Source organism: Rhinoderma darwinii, chromosome 10, assembly GCF_050947455.1.
Source record: "Rhinoderma darwinii isolate aRhiDar2 chromosome 10, aRhiDar2.hap1, whole genome shotgun sequence".
Lineage (NCBI taxonomy): Eukaryota > Metazoa > Chordata > Amphibia > Anura > Rhinodermatidae > Rhinoderma > Rhinoderma darwinii.
This window is the reverse complement of record NC_134696.1, coordinates 84,406,202-84,423,830: the sequence shown is the minus strand read 5'-3', so window position 1 is coordinate 84,423,830 and position 17,629 is coordinate 84,406,202. Positions and strand designations below refer to the sequence as shown.

At 40.2% G+C, this 17,629-nt stretch overlaps 1 protein-coding gene across 1 annotated transcript in view; it reads right to left on the bottom strand.

The window, feature by feature from the left end:
• Positions 1–1,004: 1,004 nt before the first annotated feature.
• Positions 1,005–17,629, bottom strand: part of SCN2B (sodium voltage-gated channel beta subunit 2) — a 30,976-nt gene continuing 14,351 nt past the window's right edge. The window contains exons 3-5 of the mRNA XM_075840147.1: positions 7,974–8,184; positions 7,180–7,376; positions 1,005–2,934 (exon numbers count right to left, since the gene is read on the bottom strand). Coding sequence (XP_075696262.1) covers positions 2,911–2,934; positions 7,180–7,376; positions 7,974–8,184 — 432 coding nt within the window. The 3' untranslated portion in view covers positions 1,005–2,910. The remainder of the gene's footprint in view (positions 2,935–7,179; positions 7,377–7,973; positions 8,185–17,629) is intronic.

The following is a 17,629-nucleotide window of genomic DNA, read 5'->3' as shown; positions in this document are numbered from 1 at the left end:
GAAACCAGGTTTGTCTTGTACCAGCCTTAGGGGGTGTTCACACAGAGTATTTTGGCGCTGTTTTTGATGTGGAAACAGCGTCGGAAACAGTGCCGAAAAATGCCCGAAATCAGTTCCCATTGATTTCAATGGGAGGCAGAGGCGTTTTTTTTTCCATGAGCGGTAAAAACCGCTCACGGGAAAAAGAAGCGACATGCCCTATCTTCAGATGTTTCCGTCTCTGACCTCCCATTGACATCAATGGGAGGCAGAGAAAGCGGTTTTCGCTGTGTTTTTTTGGCCGGGCGCTCAATAGCTGTGGGCGAAAAGCACAGTGAAAAACGTGGCAAACAGCGCGCAGGCAGGTCAAAATCCTTTGAGGCAGATTTTTCCGCATGCAAAAAACTCTGTGTGGACATGGCCTTAGTGTATAATGCAGTACGCTTCTATTTTTCACATTTTGAAAGAAGCCGTTTGAAGGAACACTTAATATAAAAAATACACAAAAAGAATAGAAAAAAACTATTCCTCTCATCTTGGGATGGTATGGCATATTTCTAGGATATGCCATAACATTCTGATCGGTGGAGGTCTGACCTCTGGGATCCCCTTTTATCTAGAGAAGGAAGGGACAGAGCTGCGTGAGCCATTTGACCTGCAGAGCTGTGTATGTAGCTGCATAGTGAGCGCCACTGTGCAGGAGAAATCAGTAAAGGAGCCGCAGCCCTTAGCTTGTGCTATGGCCCCTTTATTCTAAGGATCATGGGGGTCCTGACAGTCAGACTCCAACTAATCAGTAAGTGATGGCATATCCTTGCTCTCGTGGAAAACTCTCTTTACTTTCATCCTCTTCTTAGATCCTATCATGTGTCATAAAGAAATGAAAACACAGCTAATTAAATAAAGAATTCTACTACAAGGCAACTGGCTGCAGCACTATCCCTACCCCACTGCTCTATCTGCAATAGAAGACCAGGAATGGAGGATGCTGAGATTTCTGAAGACATACCACACAATAGGACACATTCAGATTTCATAATTTTTATTATCCCTGAAATAATGAAGGACAAGGTGAATAGCTGTGTATTGTATCAAACAGTGCATCGTTTGACCAACTTGGAATATAAAGCTAATGCTTTAAATCAGTTAACTTTTCATTGTCCTGTATTATAGCAGCCATTAACAGAACATCCCTGTGGCTTTATAATGAATACATAGTGCATGTTTGATTTTACTACTTATCTAGGCATGCAGGACCCATATACACAGAAATGCATTAAGCCCCAGGGGGACCCTTCTGCTGTGTATAATGGCGTAAACGTAAGCATTGTGTGTAGTTACTGGGTTTTAGCTTTCATATGTGTTAACTTGAGTGTAGTATCTTGCAGAACAGGGTCTTTTTGTGTGCTGGTGTTGTACATGCAGTACAGAAGCTATGATATTAGTGTTACAACACGTGTGCAAGGATACAGTGTTACATTACGTCCAGTCATTATTATCACACTGAATGAATTGGGGGCTGTTAATCTGTATATGCACAGAAACTCAGTATTTCTTGCTTAGTGTCATCAGTTAGCACTTAGGAAAGACATTTCTTCACAAACTTGGCACGACACCTGCAAAGAAATTAAATAAGTCCCAAAAAATGTTGCTACAATAATAGGAGTTAAAATACCTATATTGATGCAATTGGCAGTGTATTGGCAGTGCTGAGTAGGTCATCCTGTTTGTCAATATATTCTTTTATAAAATTGATATGCCCCTACCAAATTTATGCTTTTGAATGTTCCCTATAATAGAAAGTATATAAAGGAATATTTATAACAATTTATAAATTTACAAAATATTCTGCAGTGATGGCCAATACATTTGGTTCTTTTTAGATACTGGCAGTGTTTTTGTTTGTAGTTTTTAACTGGACCCATTGTGTCATTGTTTCTTTGTCTTGTATAGCGAGGAAAAGCAGAAACCAAGTTGCATGGGGCCCTGATCCACAGGCTGTATTTTTTTAGTCTAGACTGTACTATATTAGGCGTCGTTCACATCTGCGTCATGGCTCCGTTCCGACGTTCTGTCGGAGCTTTCCGTTGGAACGGAGCCCTGACTGAGGAGACAAACTGAAACCATTGGCACCGGATCCGTCACCATTGAAATCAATGGTGATGGAAACGGAAACCTTTGGTTTCAGTTTGTTTCAGTCAGGACTCTGTTCCGACGGAAAACTCAAATGGAACGTCGGAACGGAGCCATGGCGCAGATGTGAACATAGCCCTATTAGTATCACATTGGCATATTTACACAACATGGCATCTTGTACCATTGTAAATACAATTGTGTCCTAAATAACTATAGCCATCTTGGCCTTATCCATGTAACAGATCACACCAAGAAATGTTAAAGTTCTGTTGACATGGATAGACAGTGAGGGTGGACACTTTGGCATTGCACAATAAAGACATATTGTGTGCTGAACTGAGGTCATGGGACTCTGCTATGAGAAACAAAAATATGTATGCAACATTAATAAAACATTCCTTCGTTCTGTGAGTGATCTATACATAAAAGGAGATCTTTGTTCATTCTGCAGGACCCAATCACAGGTTTACAAAAACAGTCTACGGGATCACCCGAGCGATTGAGCCGGCATAATCGACAATCACACAAGTCTATCAGGATCACAAACAGGAGAAGGCTCAACGTGTCTCCGGACTAAAGATGCCCAGATGTTTCCATCGGTATGTCCAGATCATACGCAGGAGAAGGGTTCTCACAGTCTGTTGGGATTATAAACAGTGTGTGTCACATAATCTTCATGCCCGGGAGCTGGTTAATGCTCAAAATGAATATCAGAGTATTGTTAATATATTCTAAGGACAATGTTGTCTTCTTCTCCCTGGAAACCCACTTCAAACTGTATCTGCAAGAGGCAGGTCATAGAACCTCAGGAATCGCTGCCTGTCAGAAACGTTGGAAAAAGAAAAATGTAGAAAACATCAGTAACAATTATAAATATTGTACAATACCAGGGAGAATTCTAAAGGTGCACCCCATAATTTAGAAATGTGCCCATTTAAACTCTGGATCACTGCGTTATCTCCAAGATCCTATACACTACCCAACCCAATACATATATAGATTATATTTAGAGTTGCAATATTTAACATGAAGAAATATGGTCAAAATTGCTAAATATTACAGGGTTATTCCCAATTTATACGTCAATCCCTAATGGTTCCCTTTCTTAAATATATTGATCTTTGTAAATACCTTTCATTTTCTGTAGTGCAGCGTTTTATAGCTATCCGATTGAGTCCAGCCCATGTGATTTATTTAAGTGGTCGTTGCTATGGATCCGACCACTACTGCCGCTTAGCAGTGGCTGCCGCGTCTGCACATTTCCCCCCCACTGCCAGTCACAGTGAACCTGGCCGAAGTGTCGGGAGCACACTGTGTTTGCACATGTGCACAAATTTCTGGCCTGACCATCTCTGTTAGTTGCTTATCTTTTCAATGGGGCAGCTCCCGGGCATGCGCAGTAGGTGCAAGTTGTTCCCCTTTGCCCAGCACAGTGCTTCATAGCACTTATCAGTTCAGACACGCAGCACTTGGGGACAGAGATGAGGAAGAAAGGGGGCTGAGACAGTAAGGATGCATTGGGGGATGAAATTGTGGAATACTATATGCAAATTGAACACGCAAACACTTGAGGGCTAGGTGGGTTGCCACAATGGATCGCTGCTTGTTACATGTTGTGTTGAATCCCGATGCTGCTATTAGAATTTTTACATAGCAGCATCGGGAGCACGCACGTTCAGGGAAGCGGCTGATAATCACAGCGCCACTTGCTGGTGGAGAGAAAGGAGGGGAAATTACATGTCCACATTCGTTTGGATACAAAGAAAAGACACAGGCGGAAAAGAGCAGGGATCCATGTGAAATGTTGGTAGGAAAATTACTGCATGGGGTGCAAAATACTTTTTATAGTTAAAAGATTTAGCATTAAAAAAATTAACATGGGAGTTGGGAATAACCCTTTAAGCAGTGTTTTTTTATACTAGACTCAATAACCAATGGTGTTTTTTTGGGCAGCACCTACCCAGCTCCCCTTCCAGGGCTTGTACAATAAATGGTATGGGTATGTATGTACCTGGCAAATGTCTTATTTTTTTTAAAGACAGTCCCAAGCTCACGCATTTAGGATGCATATACATCATAATGTGGTAAAGGATATATGTTGTGCAGAAATAGGGTATTTGAAGGAATACACGTTTAATATATATATGTGTAATGGCCCAAGTCGATCCAGGCAGCACTGCTCATGATATGTTTAGTTCAGTTTAGTCCCTGGGAATGTTATCCATATCTTGGCAACTATGCAGAGCAGTCCCATGGTAGACACCTAGGCAGCTATGACTATAATTACTATGGATATGGTGACAACATTACCAGTTTGTAGCCCTTTGTCTGAGGGATTTGATATATTTGTTTTCCATCACCAGTCCCTTTTCCTTCGATTTATCTTTATTATATTTCTCTTTCTTTCTTATAGCCAGATTAGAAAATCCTGACCACATTGCAATTACAGCCCCCAACTAATAAATGGTATGTTCACTATACTGCTAGCCCACATTTAACTTATTATATATGCAAATAATATTTTCATTTTTTTGTGGCTTTTTAAGTATCCTAGAAATAATGATGCAATTCCAAGATTGAGGATAGACCTGGATTTAGGTTAAACTGTTTTATAAGATGTGAAATGAGAACATTCTTTGCCACAGATTTGGACATGTATTATACATCCAAGGTTGTATTTACTATTAGTGCTGCCCTGGCGCTGTCAGCTTGGTCCACCCCTTGCACATCAGGTTGGTAGATCTACTTTCTCCCTTTTAATGGTCAAAAGGAAAATTGGATGTTGGCACAAGGGAAAGAGTGAATATTCCATAAGAATATGTTAGGGAATGTTTCGCCTCTTCCTTGTGCCATGATCCAAACCTCATAAGGCGGGCAAATCTCTGAACATGATGTGCAAAGTGCTTAAGCCTTGTACTCACAATGCAGAGTTGATGCCGTTTTTTTTCAGGCATTTTCTTTTTAAGCCAAGAACATAAAAGAGCAAACGTGTCTTGCCTTTATTCTATTCCTCATTTTAGGATCCCTAGATCTGGGAACAGGTATAGTTCTCTCTCCACAATGCAAATTTGAAGTGATACCTCCAGTCCATTCTCTAAGTTACCTGTCCGGCTGAAGCTTTACGTATCGCAGTACTCTATTTTACACTTGGGATAGTCAATCAATTTCTTGACACACTGCCTGTCCTGCAAATCACCCGCACACATCTGCATAATCCATGCTGATAAACCATTGTCTTCTTCACCTTCCTTGCTTCCTTTGTCACCTTACTAACCTACACAAGAAGGTGTTGACTTCATCTCATCTTCTCCCGTCTTTCCTGTTTCAGGCTTCACTGACTTTGATTAACCATCTTCTTTTCTTCACTATCATATGTCCCCTGGCTTCAAACCCAAAAAATTTTGAATGCAGAGGCTTATATAACATTGACATGTAATATTTAACTAATACCGTAAAGCTTGCACTCTCTCAAATTATTTTTTTTTTTCTTTGGTCTAACCTTGGCCCCAGAGAACTATAACCAAATGCTGAAATGTGCTCTTCTTGCTTTCTGGTGCAGATGTCATCTTTGTCATGTAGTCAAGCCTTTTATTCACAAAGATACTCAAGGTCTTCTCAATGCCATAAACGTCCATATCTATTCTAGACCAAAAGTTTCTGATCTCCATGCCCATGACATTGCCTCCTACTTCAAATAAAAGGTTGACATCTGTGAAGACATTCGCCCATTAACAGTGGTCCTCCGATCTTGTATCCATCTTTCTGCCTTCTCTGTATTCTGGTTTATAAAAGAGTCTTTACTCTTTTCTCCTGCCATCTTGATCCCATTCCATCACAAACATTGGTTCATACCTCTCACCAACAGTGATTCCTGGTTAGCCCAATACTCAAGAAGCCTACTTTTGCCCCTCCTGCCCTGGTATTGCCATTTTGCTAGCCCTCACCTTGTTTCCTTCTAGAATGAAGGGAGTGACAATTTTTATTTCTGTGCCTAACTTCGTTTTTTTTATAGGGCTCCTGCTCCTTGTTTTATGCCCAATGGATAACAGTTGGCTATTTGCTGTCCTAGCAGATAAAACACAATCGATGTAATTTGGATTGGATATTTAAAAATATCTGAATTGTGCATTCATAGTTCTAACTTTTCGGCAACTCTCTTATTTTCCCTCTGGTTTAGTAAACTGGAAACCTCATTTCCTCCGGAGAAACATTGTACTCTTGGAGGAGAGCAATATGAACCAGAGCTATACATGTTCTGAAGGTCACACTTCTAATGAATTTCTTGCATAGGGGTAGACACATGCCTAGTGTTACATGTCTTACATTCATTTTTAGAGTGTACATTTCCCAGAATTTTTCCTGTTTATAATTTTTTTTACATTTCTTGTACAATATTGTTCTGTATATCAATATACTGAATATGAAGCATCCAGATTCGATCTAACATTTATTATACAATTGTATTACGATGCGACAGAAGGAATTAAGGGACAATGTACATCTACACTATATACATTTTGTTGCCTATTATGGGACAGTGGGCAAACTATTATGGATGTAAAGCATCTTAGAATATGAAATTTTACAATGGGACCTTCTCTAATCCCCTTCTCCAAATCCGAAACACCGTGGCGATCAGCTGATATATGGTGTTTAGTGCATATATAAACAGTACTGGACTTATGTGGCGTTAATTCACATTTCGGCAGCTAACAGAAAAAGTTTCAGAATATTAAAACTCACGTGCACTTGAAGGGTACAAAACTGTGAATATTTTGTCTTTAGAGATTTACTATTTCCATGTTGTCTTCCATGTCATAGATTTTAGCTTGACGTTCCTTTACAAGCGGTAAGAATTCATTTTCCTGCCCTAGTCGTGTGTTCGAATACCCTGACTAAGTCTTGTTAACACCCCTCCTGGCACCCAGCATCCGGGGTACATGCTTTGAAAGTCCCCTTCCCCCAGCTATGCCCCTGCTTCTTTAACTGAATGACTATGGGAAAGCCCTCTACACCTTTCTCACCCTCTCCCATCTCTCCCCAAGCTCCTCATTGTTCACATACTTTCACTTCTCCTTCAGGGTTCCCCTCTCCATCAGTTTTCACTTCTTCCTCAGTTTTCTGATCCTCTGAGTTAAGGTTTTGCATTTTTTTTCTTCTGACACATTTCAGGATTACAAGGCAAAGAATGACAACAGCCAAAAAGCCTCCAACCGATGCTCCCACCAAAACAGCAACTGTGGAATCCCTTTCCGGAGGAACTAAGAGAACAACAGACATGGTATAGTCGTACCGTACACAAAACAAATAAACATATACTGTACATTCATAATATATATAATAATTGTTTGACACCTAATAGATCATGTGTACGGTAGCTTCGCATATTGATTCATTGCGTGTGGAAGAAAGGCATTTCAGACATCAATATAGGAAAGGGTTCTTTACAGTTAGAGTGGTCAAACCATAGAATTCCCTACTCCAAGAGGTAGTGATGGCAGATACTATGTCAGCATTTACAAAAAAAAGCTAGATGATAATTTACTGACAAATGGCATTGAGGGTTATAATTAATCTACCAATGAATGATGTGAAATTTATTGAGAAAGGTTGGACTTGACGGACCTACGTCTTTTTTTGACCTATGTGAATATGTACCTATGTAAAACATGTCTACCTGTACTAACTAACAATAGGAGAACTACACTATATGTTTCTATTTTTTTACGCTCCAAACCTTTTTATTAATTTCTTCCTTTTGTATATAATTAGGCTCAAACACTTATAATACTGCAGATAACGGGTAATAGAATAATCCTGGCTAAGTCATTGCGTTTACGTTGATGCCCATTTTATACCTTCCGTAAGGACCTCTAAACGAATTTTCCCAGTGCCCTTATGACGGTCTGGAGGGTTCAGCACATAACAATGGTATTCTCCTTCATCTTGCAACTGAACCTCATGGATTGTCACTGCCAAATCATTTTTACTGGGGTTTCCTGTAAATTCCACACGGTTTTGAAAACGCTCAAGACGCTGGTTGATGATCTTCTTCTCATACTGGATAAACTGTATGTTTAAAAATATAGGATAGTCAAATTCTAAGTTTGAAAATAGCAAAATAGTAATAATGTCTACGGACAAACATTATAATAGACAGGTAACAAATGTTGCACATTCAAAGATGAATAAAACGAAGATGGCGACATCTAAAAAAAGTACAAGTTATAAGACAACCCTAAAGCCTCATGCACACGACCGTGTGCGCCGGCCGAGTCCCGTTAGTAATCCATGGAAAGATAGGACATGTCCAAACTTTCCTTGGATCAGAGAATCGGGTCAGTTTTCACAGACCTGATTCACCCGCTAAAGTGAAACCTATCGGGTGCCACTCGGATGCCGTTAAAAACGGCCCGAGTGGCACATCGGTCGTGTGCAACTGCACTAAGTTGACTCAAAATACTCTTTACAGGCCAAGGCCAGATGATAACATCACCAAAAAGGGAAAATGACCAATTTACCCCACTATTTAAAGCCCCCCTCCCTTAAGAGTCCTCCCTGTTGGCTCATTGAATTTTCACCTCATGTTGCCGGATGTGGTATTATTCAGGCACAGTATCATGGCATCATTTGGTTACACTATGGCTATGTTATCACTGTGTGGCATTATTATGTAGATACTGTATGGCAGTTTTCCATGGGCTCTGTATGGTATTATTTCATACTGTATAGAGGAACTGTTTAGGCACAGTATAGCAATATTTAACTAGTATTAAAGCAGTTTTACTCTACATTTATCTTTTTTTCCAAAAAATGAGACGGGGAGCCCTACACCTTTTGCCAATGGGCCTCGATAGTCTTTGATCTAGCCCTATGACTAGTTACCTAGAAATATGTTACTTACAAAGATATGCAGACACAAATATTAAGTTTTTCCGAGGGCTACATGTATAACAGTCATATATTTCATAAAGCATCATGATCTAAGTCCTATTTCAGGGTTTGTGGGGCTAAAAGTAAAGTAGGAGTAAGGCAGCAGCATACGGCACCATTGCCCCCTTGCCTTGTGTGACTTTAAGGGTATGTTCACACAGGGCAGATCCACCCCGGACGCCGAAGGTAATTCTGGCCGAAAAACAGCACCAAATTGTGTGCAGTTTTTCGGCCAGAATGTCAGCTGTGGGAAACAGCAAATAAAAAGAAAAAAAAGGTCCATACTCACCCGTAGTCACGTCCTTCTGACATCCTGCCGCCCAGCCTCCTGAGATGATGTTTCATCCAATGTGACCGATGCAGCCTGTGATTGGCTACAGCAGTCACATGGGATGAAACGTTATCCCTGGAGGCCGGGCTGGACGCAGAAGCAGAGAGTTCTGGGTAAGTATAGGTTTTACCTCTGCATTGAATTCAATGGGGAAAACCCATAACAGAAAAACAGCGATTCCGCAACATAAATTTACATGCTGCAGATTTAAAAAAATGCACCGCATGTCAATTTATGAACGACTGTTTGGCGTTTTTTTTACGCTGCATGTGGATGAGATGTGTTCAAATCTCCTCCACTTTGCTGCTACTGTATTATGCTGCAGATTTTCTGCAATGAAATTAGTTGCGGAATATCCGCTGTATTTACGCTACGTGTGAACCCGGCCTAATGCTCACACTTCTGCCATGGAACAGAGAAGGACGTAGCTGTCAGGCACTAAATACTTAATGGTTGGCTGAAATCCAAATACATATATAGTACAGAAATACTGATCTCATGAATCTTCTTATCGGGAAAGACGTAATATTGTTGTCTGCCACAAGGCTGATAACCGCTTTATTACAGCACAGAGGCAACTGCCCACTGGACACAAGGGACTGAGCATAAATCAATGAATACCAGGGAGAGGACAATAATCCACTAAAGAGCTGGAATAGAAAAAAACACTGGGCACTAAACACAAGGGACTGCATATTAAAGAGTTAACATTGAACTAAAAGCTATAAAGCAAATGGGACAGGGACTAGATATTATAGAGGTTTACCCTCCATTACAGAGGTGGAAATATAGTATGTGCAGCCGTTATAGCTGCACAGGTGCCCAAAGAGACGAAGGGGCCCATTCTGGCCAGAGGGGATTTTAAAACAAGTGATCTTGTGATCTCTCGCCTCCATCCCCTGGATTACACTTTCCACAGGTCTTTCATATATTACGCCGACACTGCATTACCCTAGTCAGCCAATCACAGAGAATCTCTGATTGTCAGAGCTGTGCTGTGATTTGCTGATAGCTGATGACGAAGTATCTGTGTGTCTGAGCAATCTACTGCCACAGATTGAGGAGCAAGAGGAAGGAGTTCTGCATCATCAGCACAGGTATTTACTCCCCTCACTGACCTTATACCTCCCAAGCTGTTAAGCTGTTATTATTAACCCTTTCTTTGAATTAGCCCACCAGGGATGTTATTCTTAACCCCTTCACTGCCCTAGATCACAAAAGATTCAACCATTAACGTGTTCATTTCCCTAGACCACCAGGCATGCTACCCATCGCTACAGGGGTAATTAAGAGGTATTCTGGCAGAAGGGGGTGCCACACGCTGTTTTTGAACAGGGGCCCTCAGTTGTTTGTATACGCCCGCTCTATTAGGATATATACCCTCACTTCCTGATCGGTGGGGGTCCAACTGCCTGGACTTTCACTGATCCTGAGAATAAAGGAACCGCAAAACTAGTTAATTACTGTGGCTCCTTCACAGGTTCTCCCGGCACAGCAGCGTTACCTTCCCTCCGCTGTGCAGGGAACTGCGACACAGACCTATTCACTTGGTTCTGTTATTCTTAGGATGGATTGGGGCCCCAGAAGTTGGCCCCCCACCGATCATAATGTTATGGCGATATGTCATAAAATTCAAGATGTGAATGTTCCTTCATATTATCAGATGAGAATCACTGGACACCAGGAGGTGGATGTTATCTCAAGAGAGGAGAGTATTCCACCGTCTTTTTATTGCTTTTTCCATTGGACACCAAAATGGCTTGTCTATCCCTGATTTTAGACCATGAATTATTATAAAGTGATTGTTTCCTTTTTTTCTGCACACACAAAGATGATATTCGGCACACATACATTTTACTCATCCAAAGAAGTATTTTTTTTACTGTTTGTAAGTTTGTGAGTCTATGAAATGAAGTAGTTGTGACCTAGAATAATCTGCAGTGTTTATAAATCCATTAAGAAAATGCAAACCACAAAATAAAAACCAAGAGAGAACGCTGACAGGGGTTAAAATACCAATTGATCCATTAAGACTTGTAAACATTTCTACAACCTCCATAATTCTACATACAGAAGCCGGCACTGGGAAGCACAGTATACTGTCTTATTAAAGACGATTAAAGATTATAGTTTTTTTAAGCCGTTTTTACGCTGCTCCTCTTTTCCACATTTTATGGTGATTTTAATGAGCACTACAATATCAGTCATACCCTGTTCTCTTCCCCATTGTCACCATAAGCAGGGCAAGGAAAGGGGAGCGCTAAGGCTGTTTTCACACTAACCTTGCACTTTCTGGCGAGTACAGTCAAACTGCCGAAAAAAGTATTTCTGCATTAGACATTTCACTATGTTGTTCTGTAAGACATGATGACAGAGTATTTTAAGTGTGAACAGAGGTCAGGCCAATGACTGTTGCAGCTTACTGGGAAACAATAGAGTGCTTGCTGATGGTATCCACTAGATTGCCAAGTTTTCTTTGCAGTTTGGTTTAATACCGTAGTCAACTGCGGCACTGTACTAGTCATTCCGTCAAAACGATGGAAACCTTAAACAACGGTGACAAACAGAAACCATTTGCACCGGATCCGTCACCATTAAAATCAATGGTGATGCAAACGGAAAAAAATATGGTTTCCGTTTGGATTCCGTTCATGGGTTCCCCTGATGGAAAGCTCAGACAAAACCCATGACTGGAGTCCCAACGCAGATGTGAACGAAGCCTTAGGCTGCCTTCACATAAACAGGGTTTGATACAATATTATTGCGTTCAATGTATAAACAGTATGCAGTGGGCTTCTAAGCTTCCCCTAGTGGTGACTGCAGGCAGCCTGAATATTATTATTTAACTTTGTGGCTATACTGGGGATTTTGAGCTCCGACAAACAGAGCACAAATCATTATAAAAACAGATCATGAAATGAATTAGCATAGAATGTTGGACCTAAAATTAACATGATGTTGAAAGCGTACCTAGCCTTTCAGATGACTTTTTAGAATAACCTGTCATATGTGTGTACACGAGGACTAACAATATTTCTGGTCATTAAATGACTTGTATTCTGCATTATTGAGCAGTTTTCCCCTCTGCAGGCCCTATCTCTAATTCCCAGTTGTTTTAGAGATAGTGAGTGGAGCCTAACTGCTATCACGTCCTCTATACACTGCACACATAGGAGAGGAGAATCCTGCTCTCCTATATTTATCACACACACACACATATATTTATTTATCACACACACACACACACACACACACACACACACACACACACATATATATATATATGTATGTATGTATGTATGTATGTGTATATATATATATATATATAGTAGGTAGAAAAAAAGCAGCACTTCAGAGAGTTCAAGTATTATGGTGCTATGCGTCCTTGACCGTGATCCACACGGTCCTGAATTGGATACACAAACGAGGAAATAGACGCAGCACTCCAAAAGTAGTTGCAAAGATAGTGGTTTATTCACCCATGTACGGAAATAGCTACGTTTCAGTCCTCTCAGCAGGACCTTTGTCAAGCAATTGCTTGACAATGGTCCTGCTGAGAGGACTGAAACGTAGCTATTTCTGTACATGGGTGAATAAACCACTATCTTTGCAACTACTTTTGGAGTGCTGCGTCTGTTTCCTCATTTTTATATATATATATATATATATACATACACATATATATATACACACACACACACACTGTGTGTATATATAAGCTGCAGCAGCATGGCGGAGATTATACAGCAGTTAGAAACAGTGTAGCTGTGAATCCAGCATTGGGGTAACATATATCACTTACTAGAAGCTGCTGCAGTGTCTTTTTCTCTCTGCTTCTCTCTCTCTCACTCTGCTCCTGCTCCCATAGATTTTTTTTTTATTTCTCTCCCCTCCCCATGCAATATTTTCTAGGCTTTTAGGGGGTGATTGTTGATTTTCCAGCATTGACTTTTGGGATAGTGTCTGTATTACATAATATTTTTGTTTAATATAATGTTAACCCAGAACATTTTCTTCGTTTTTATTGTTATGTAGTATGGAATATTTTGTTGTATTATTCAACAACAATAAAAAATTATATGATAAAAAAAAAAAAAAGATATAGTCTGATGATAGAAAAGTAGCACGGTGAGAATGGAAATGGCTTAGAGGCCAGTACCTTGTAACAAAGTGTGAAGACCATTCTCTGGTGACCTCATCTTCTCTTCCTTCTTGCATATGCCATTTTTCCTACATATTCTACTTTATATTGTGCAGTTCTATTCTTAACTCTATTATCACCTGTTTTCTTTTTTTCTTTTATTTTCCTGAACTCTCCTATTTAATCTTCAGTTTACCTGTTGTGCTTATTGTCTGAGGAGATTTCACCCACATGCTCCATATATACATGCAGTCTACATATTTATTCCCTGGTGTTCAGGCCTATACACTTATATACAATGCTTGTTAACTGACTAATCCAATACACGTTGCTTCTTTTCTGTTTTAGGCTTCATGCTATGTTCTTATTCCACAGCTTCCCACACTTTTATACGCTCTCAGCAGGACCTTGAAGCCCACTTTCAATAGCAAGGTGGGTTGTAGTTACTGAGAAATTGTTATACTTCCATTAGTATTTTCTTTCCTACCGCAATAAACCATTTTAGTTTTTTCAAGTTTTGCTTCCTAATAAAGCTTTTCATACATTTCCTTATAATACTTATTTTTTTTAGCTGGGCGAGTCTGAAGTTTTAATGGTGCTTTTTTGGAACGTGTCCTTCCCAGACCCCATGGCCCAAAAATAATGGGTGATCTGCATTGAGTTTTAATTGATGATACCTATTGCAAAGAACCAGTCGAAGTGAGTCTCATAATAAAGCCTAATGCACACATGAGTCCCAACGTTATTGTATTATAAAGGCATTATCTCTAGATCCATGCTATATCCGACATCTAATAGAACATGGCACTTTTAATTATTACAAACTCAAGAAAAAAAAAACCTCTGCATGCCTCTGTATGAAAAATGAGGTATAACAAATTTCAGTAGGACTCCATAGACTTCTATGGCTGCCATATTCTTGCTCCATAATACTTGTACAGAGTCTGGCTGGTTGTTGTGTTCTATAGCAAGTAAATTCAGACTGACATCAATGAAGTCAGGGGCATAAATACCAGAGACAGACCATACGACAGCTATGGGGCCCTTGGAAAAAGGGGCCCAGTTCTGGTTGGTCCCATACCATGTGTTACCGGGGGAAAGAAAGTGTGTAGGAGTCCTCCCTACAGAGGGGGTAGGAAATTTATCTAAGGGTCATGAAAAGGGCTTTTAGGCCCTTCTGTCCTGGATGGGAAAAATTTGTACCTAAATGGCAGGAGCATTTAAATATTTGCTATGGTCCCCCCTCTTTTCTATGTACGCCACTCAATGATGTTGTCCAATTTTTGTTACATTGACAAATATACTTCTTTTAATAAATCCAAGAAAATGTGTCCAATATATTGTATGAAATGCACAACAGCATAAATAATCATGACTATGATTGGTTGGTATCTGTGTAACACGTATAGTTTCGTGGAAAACCTCAACTTTCTCAAGAGGTATTAATTATTTTTGGGAGTTTTATATACTTTATTTCTCAAGATAACATTGTGTCCTACAAAGACCTTTTCCTGTAAAGTACTTTGTTTTTTAATTCTGTCAATACGCCATTCATTCCTAATCTATTACAAATTACATACCAGCCATTTAATGTAATGAAATACGTGGACGGGTCTATTCTTACTTAGAGACTTCCTGCTCAGGCTCCTAGGGGGCGGTCCATATTTTTTCATATGCCCTAATAGGGTTGTCTCGATGAAAACCCCTTTTTAATGAACAAGCTTATGCAATACTCATATCTCCCATGTAAGAAAAAATTAACCGCCCCTCTTAGTTACTCAGCCAACCAATTGATCAAATTTAATTTATAATTATATTCAATTTGAACATAGCCAGCCTGGATTTCTATGCTGAATCGAAACTTTACTAATACTAACCTTACACTGAAAACAAAGAAATAACCACAAAGACTAGGCCATTTCTAGAACATCTAAGAAAAAAAGTTGTTAAAATATCTCTAAAGTTATCTCTAAAGACGAACATTAGATTAATGTCAGCTGAACCACAAGAGGAATTTAAATGTCTAAGGTTGCAGGAAGTCCCATGTTCTGGTGCTGATTATATTGGTGATTTACAGTCTACTGATACTGACAGCTAAAAACCTGTTGGGCCAAAATGCTCACTTTACACCTAGTTACATTTTTCATGGGGTGTATTTTCGCAATTGGAGTCACTTTTGTGGAGTTTAAACTGTACTGGTACTTCAGCGGCTCCGCAAATGCGACATGGTGGCCAAAAACCAATCCAGCAAAATCTGCCCTCCAAAAACCAAATGGCGCTCCTTACTTTTTGAGCCCTACCGTGTGCCCAAACAGCAGTTTACGACCACATATGTGGTATTGTCGTGCTCTAGAAAAATTGCTTTACAAATGACGGGGGGTGGAAGGCTTTTTCTCCATTTTTCCTTGTGGAAATTAAACATTTTGGGCTAAAACTACATCTAATTGGAAAAAAACTATTTTTAATTTTCATAGCCCAATTGTAATAAAATGCATGAAACTCCTGTGCAGTCAAAATGCTCACTGCACCCGTAAATTGATTCCTTGTGGGTTAATTCTCCAACATGGGGTCTTTTTGGGAATGTTTCTTATGTTTTAGCATCTCAAGGACTCTTCAAATATGAAATGGTGCCTGGTAAACTTCCTAATAAAATTGAGGCCCCAAAATCCACAAGGTGCTTCTTCATTTCTGAGGCCTGTGTTTCAGTCAAGTAGCACAGATCATACCCAAATCGGTTCAGAGGCTTCCACATGGATGAGTGGCCCAGAGAATGCCATGAAAAAATTCCCCAGACCATAACGCTGCCGCCACCAGCTTGTGTTCTTCCAGCAATGGTTGCAGGGTGTTTATTCTCTGATGTTTCTCGCCTGACACGCCAAAGTCCACCAGAAAACGTGACTCATCAGAGGAGGCAACCCTTTGCCAATCATCAGTGGTCCAATTCCGATAATGCCGTACAAATTTAAGCATTTTTTTCAGATGCACCTTTTGTTAGCTTAGGAGCAGTGACCATCAGTCTGCTTCAGAGCCCCATACGCAGTAGGGTTCGCTGAACTGTTGTTTTAGACACACGTCTGGTAGCCCCCTGGTTTATTTTCACGGTGAGCTGCTCCACTGTAGCATGTCGTTCGACCCTCGCACACCTTCGTAGCCGATGTTCAGCTTTCACATCAATGGCTTATTATGCTCCGCAAGCTGGTTATTCCCAATGATGCAATTTGTCCACTCACAATAAACTTTCACCACAGCACCATGCAAACAGTTCACAAACTGAGCTGTTTGAGAAATACCGCCACCCTTGGCCCAAAGGCCAATAGTCATCCCTTTTTGCAACTCTGATAAATCGCCCCTTTTACCCATGGCAACAATGAGTGATATGTGATCAGACAGCCTATCGCACACCTTATATACCCACCAAGCCACGACACATCACTTCCTTCATGGGCTACGCGCTGCCGACGTCAAAAGTAGGAGGCGGGCATAATAATAAGACTCGACTGTATATGATATATAATATTAGGCTTCTAGTAATGTCTTTAGTAAGAATGATTTTACATGGAAAAGATAGATTGCTAAAACAAGTTCTGTTCCCCAATATTAGCAAGTCGTAACATTTGAATTTATATGTTACAATTATTGGGTGTCCTTTTTGTAACTGCAATCGTTCGTGCGATCGCTAGTCTTTCCTCATCTCATGCTATTTCCATTACAAACGACAAACGCCGGTTTACACAAATGAATGTACTGTCATTTGTAAGTTAGAATAAAAGATGTGATCAATGACAAACATGCGAATTATCGCTGATTATTGGCTCACTGCACATGTTTACACTGGAAAAAGATTGGAACCCCATGTAAAAGGCCCTTAAAGGGGTTCCCTTGGGCAGGGGGCTGTTTCTCATACTGATGACTTATCCACAGGATAGGTTATCAGTATATGATCGGTGGGGGTCTGACACCTGGACCCCGTACCGATCAGCTGTACCGGCTGCCTCCGGCCATCGGAAGCTAAGCAATGGTCAGTGCCGGAAGTGTCAGGGATCATTACTATGTATATTGTCTGAAAAATATTATCCTCACACATATGTATATACATTTCAGTTCTTTGT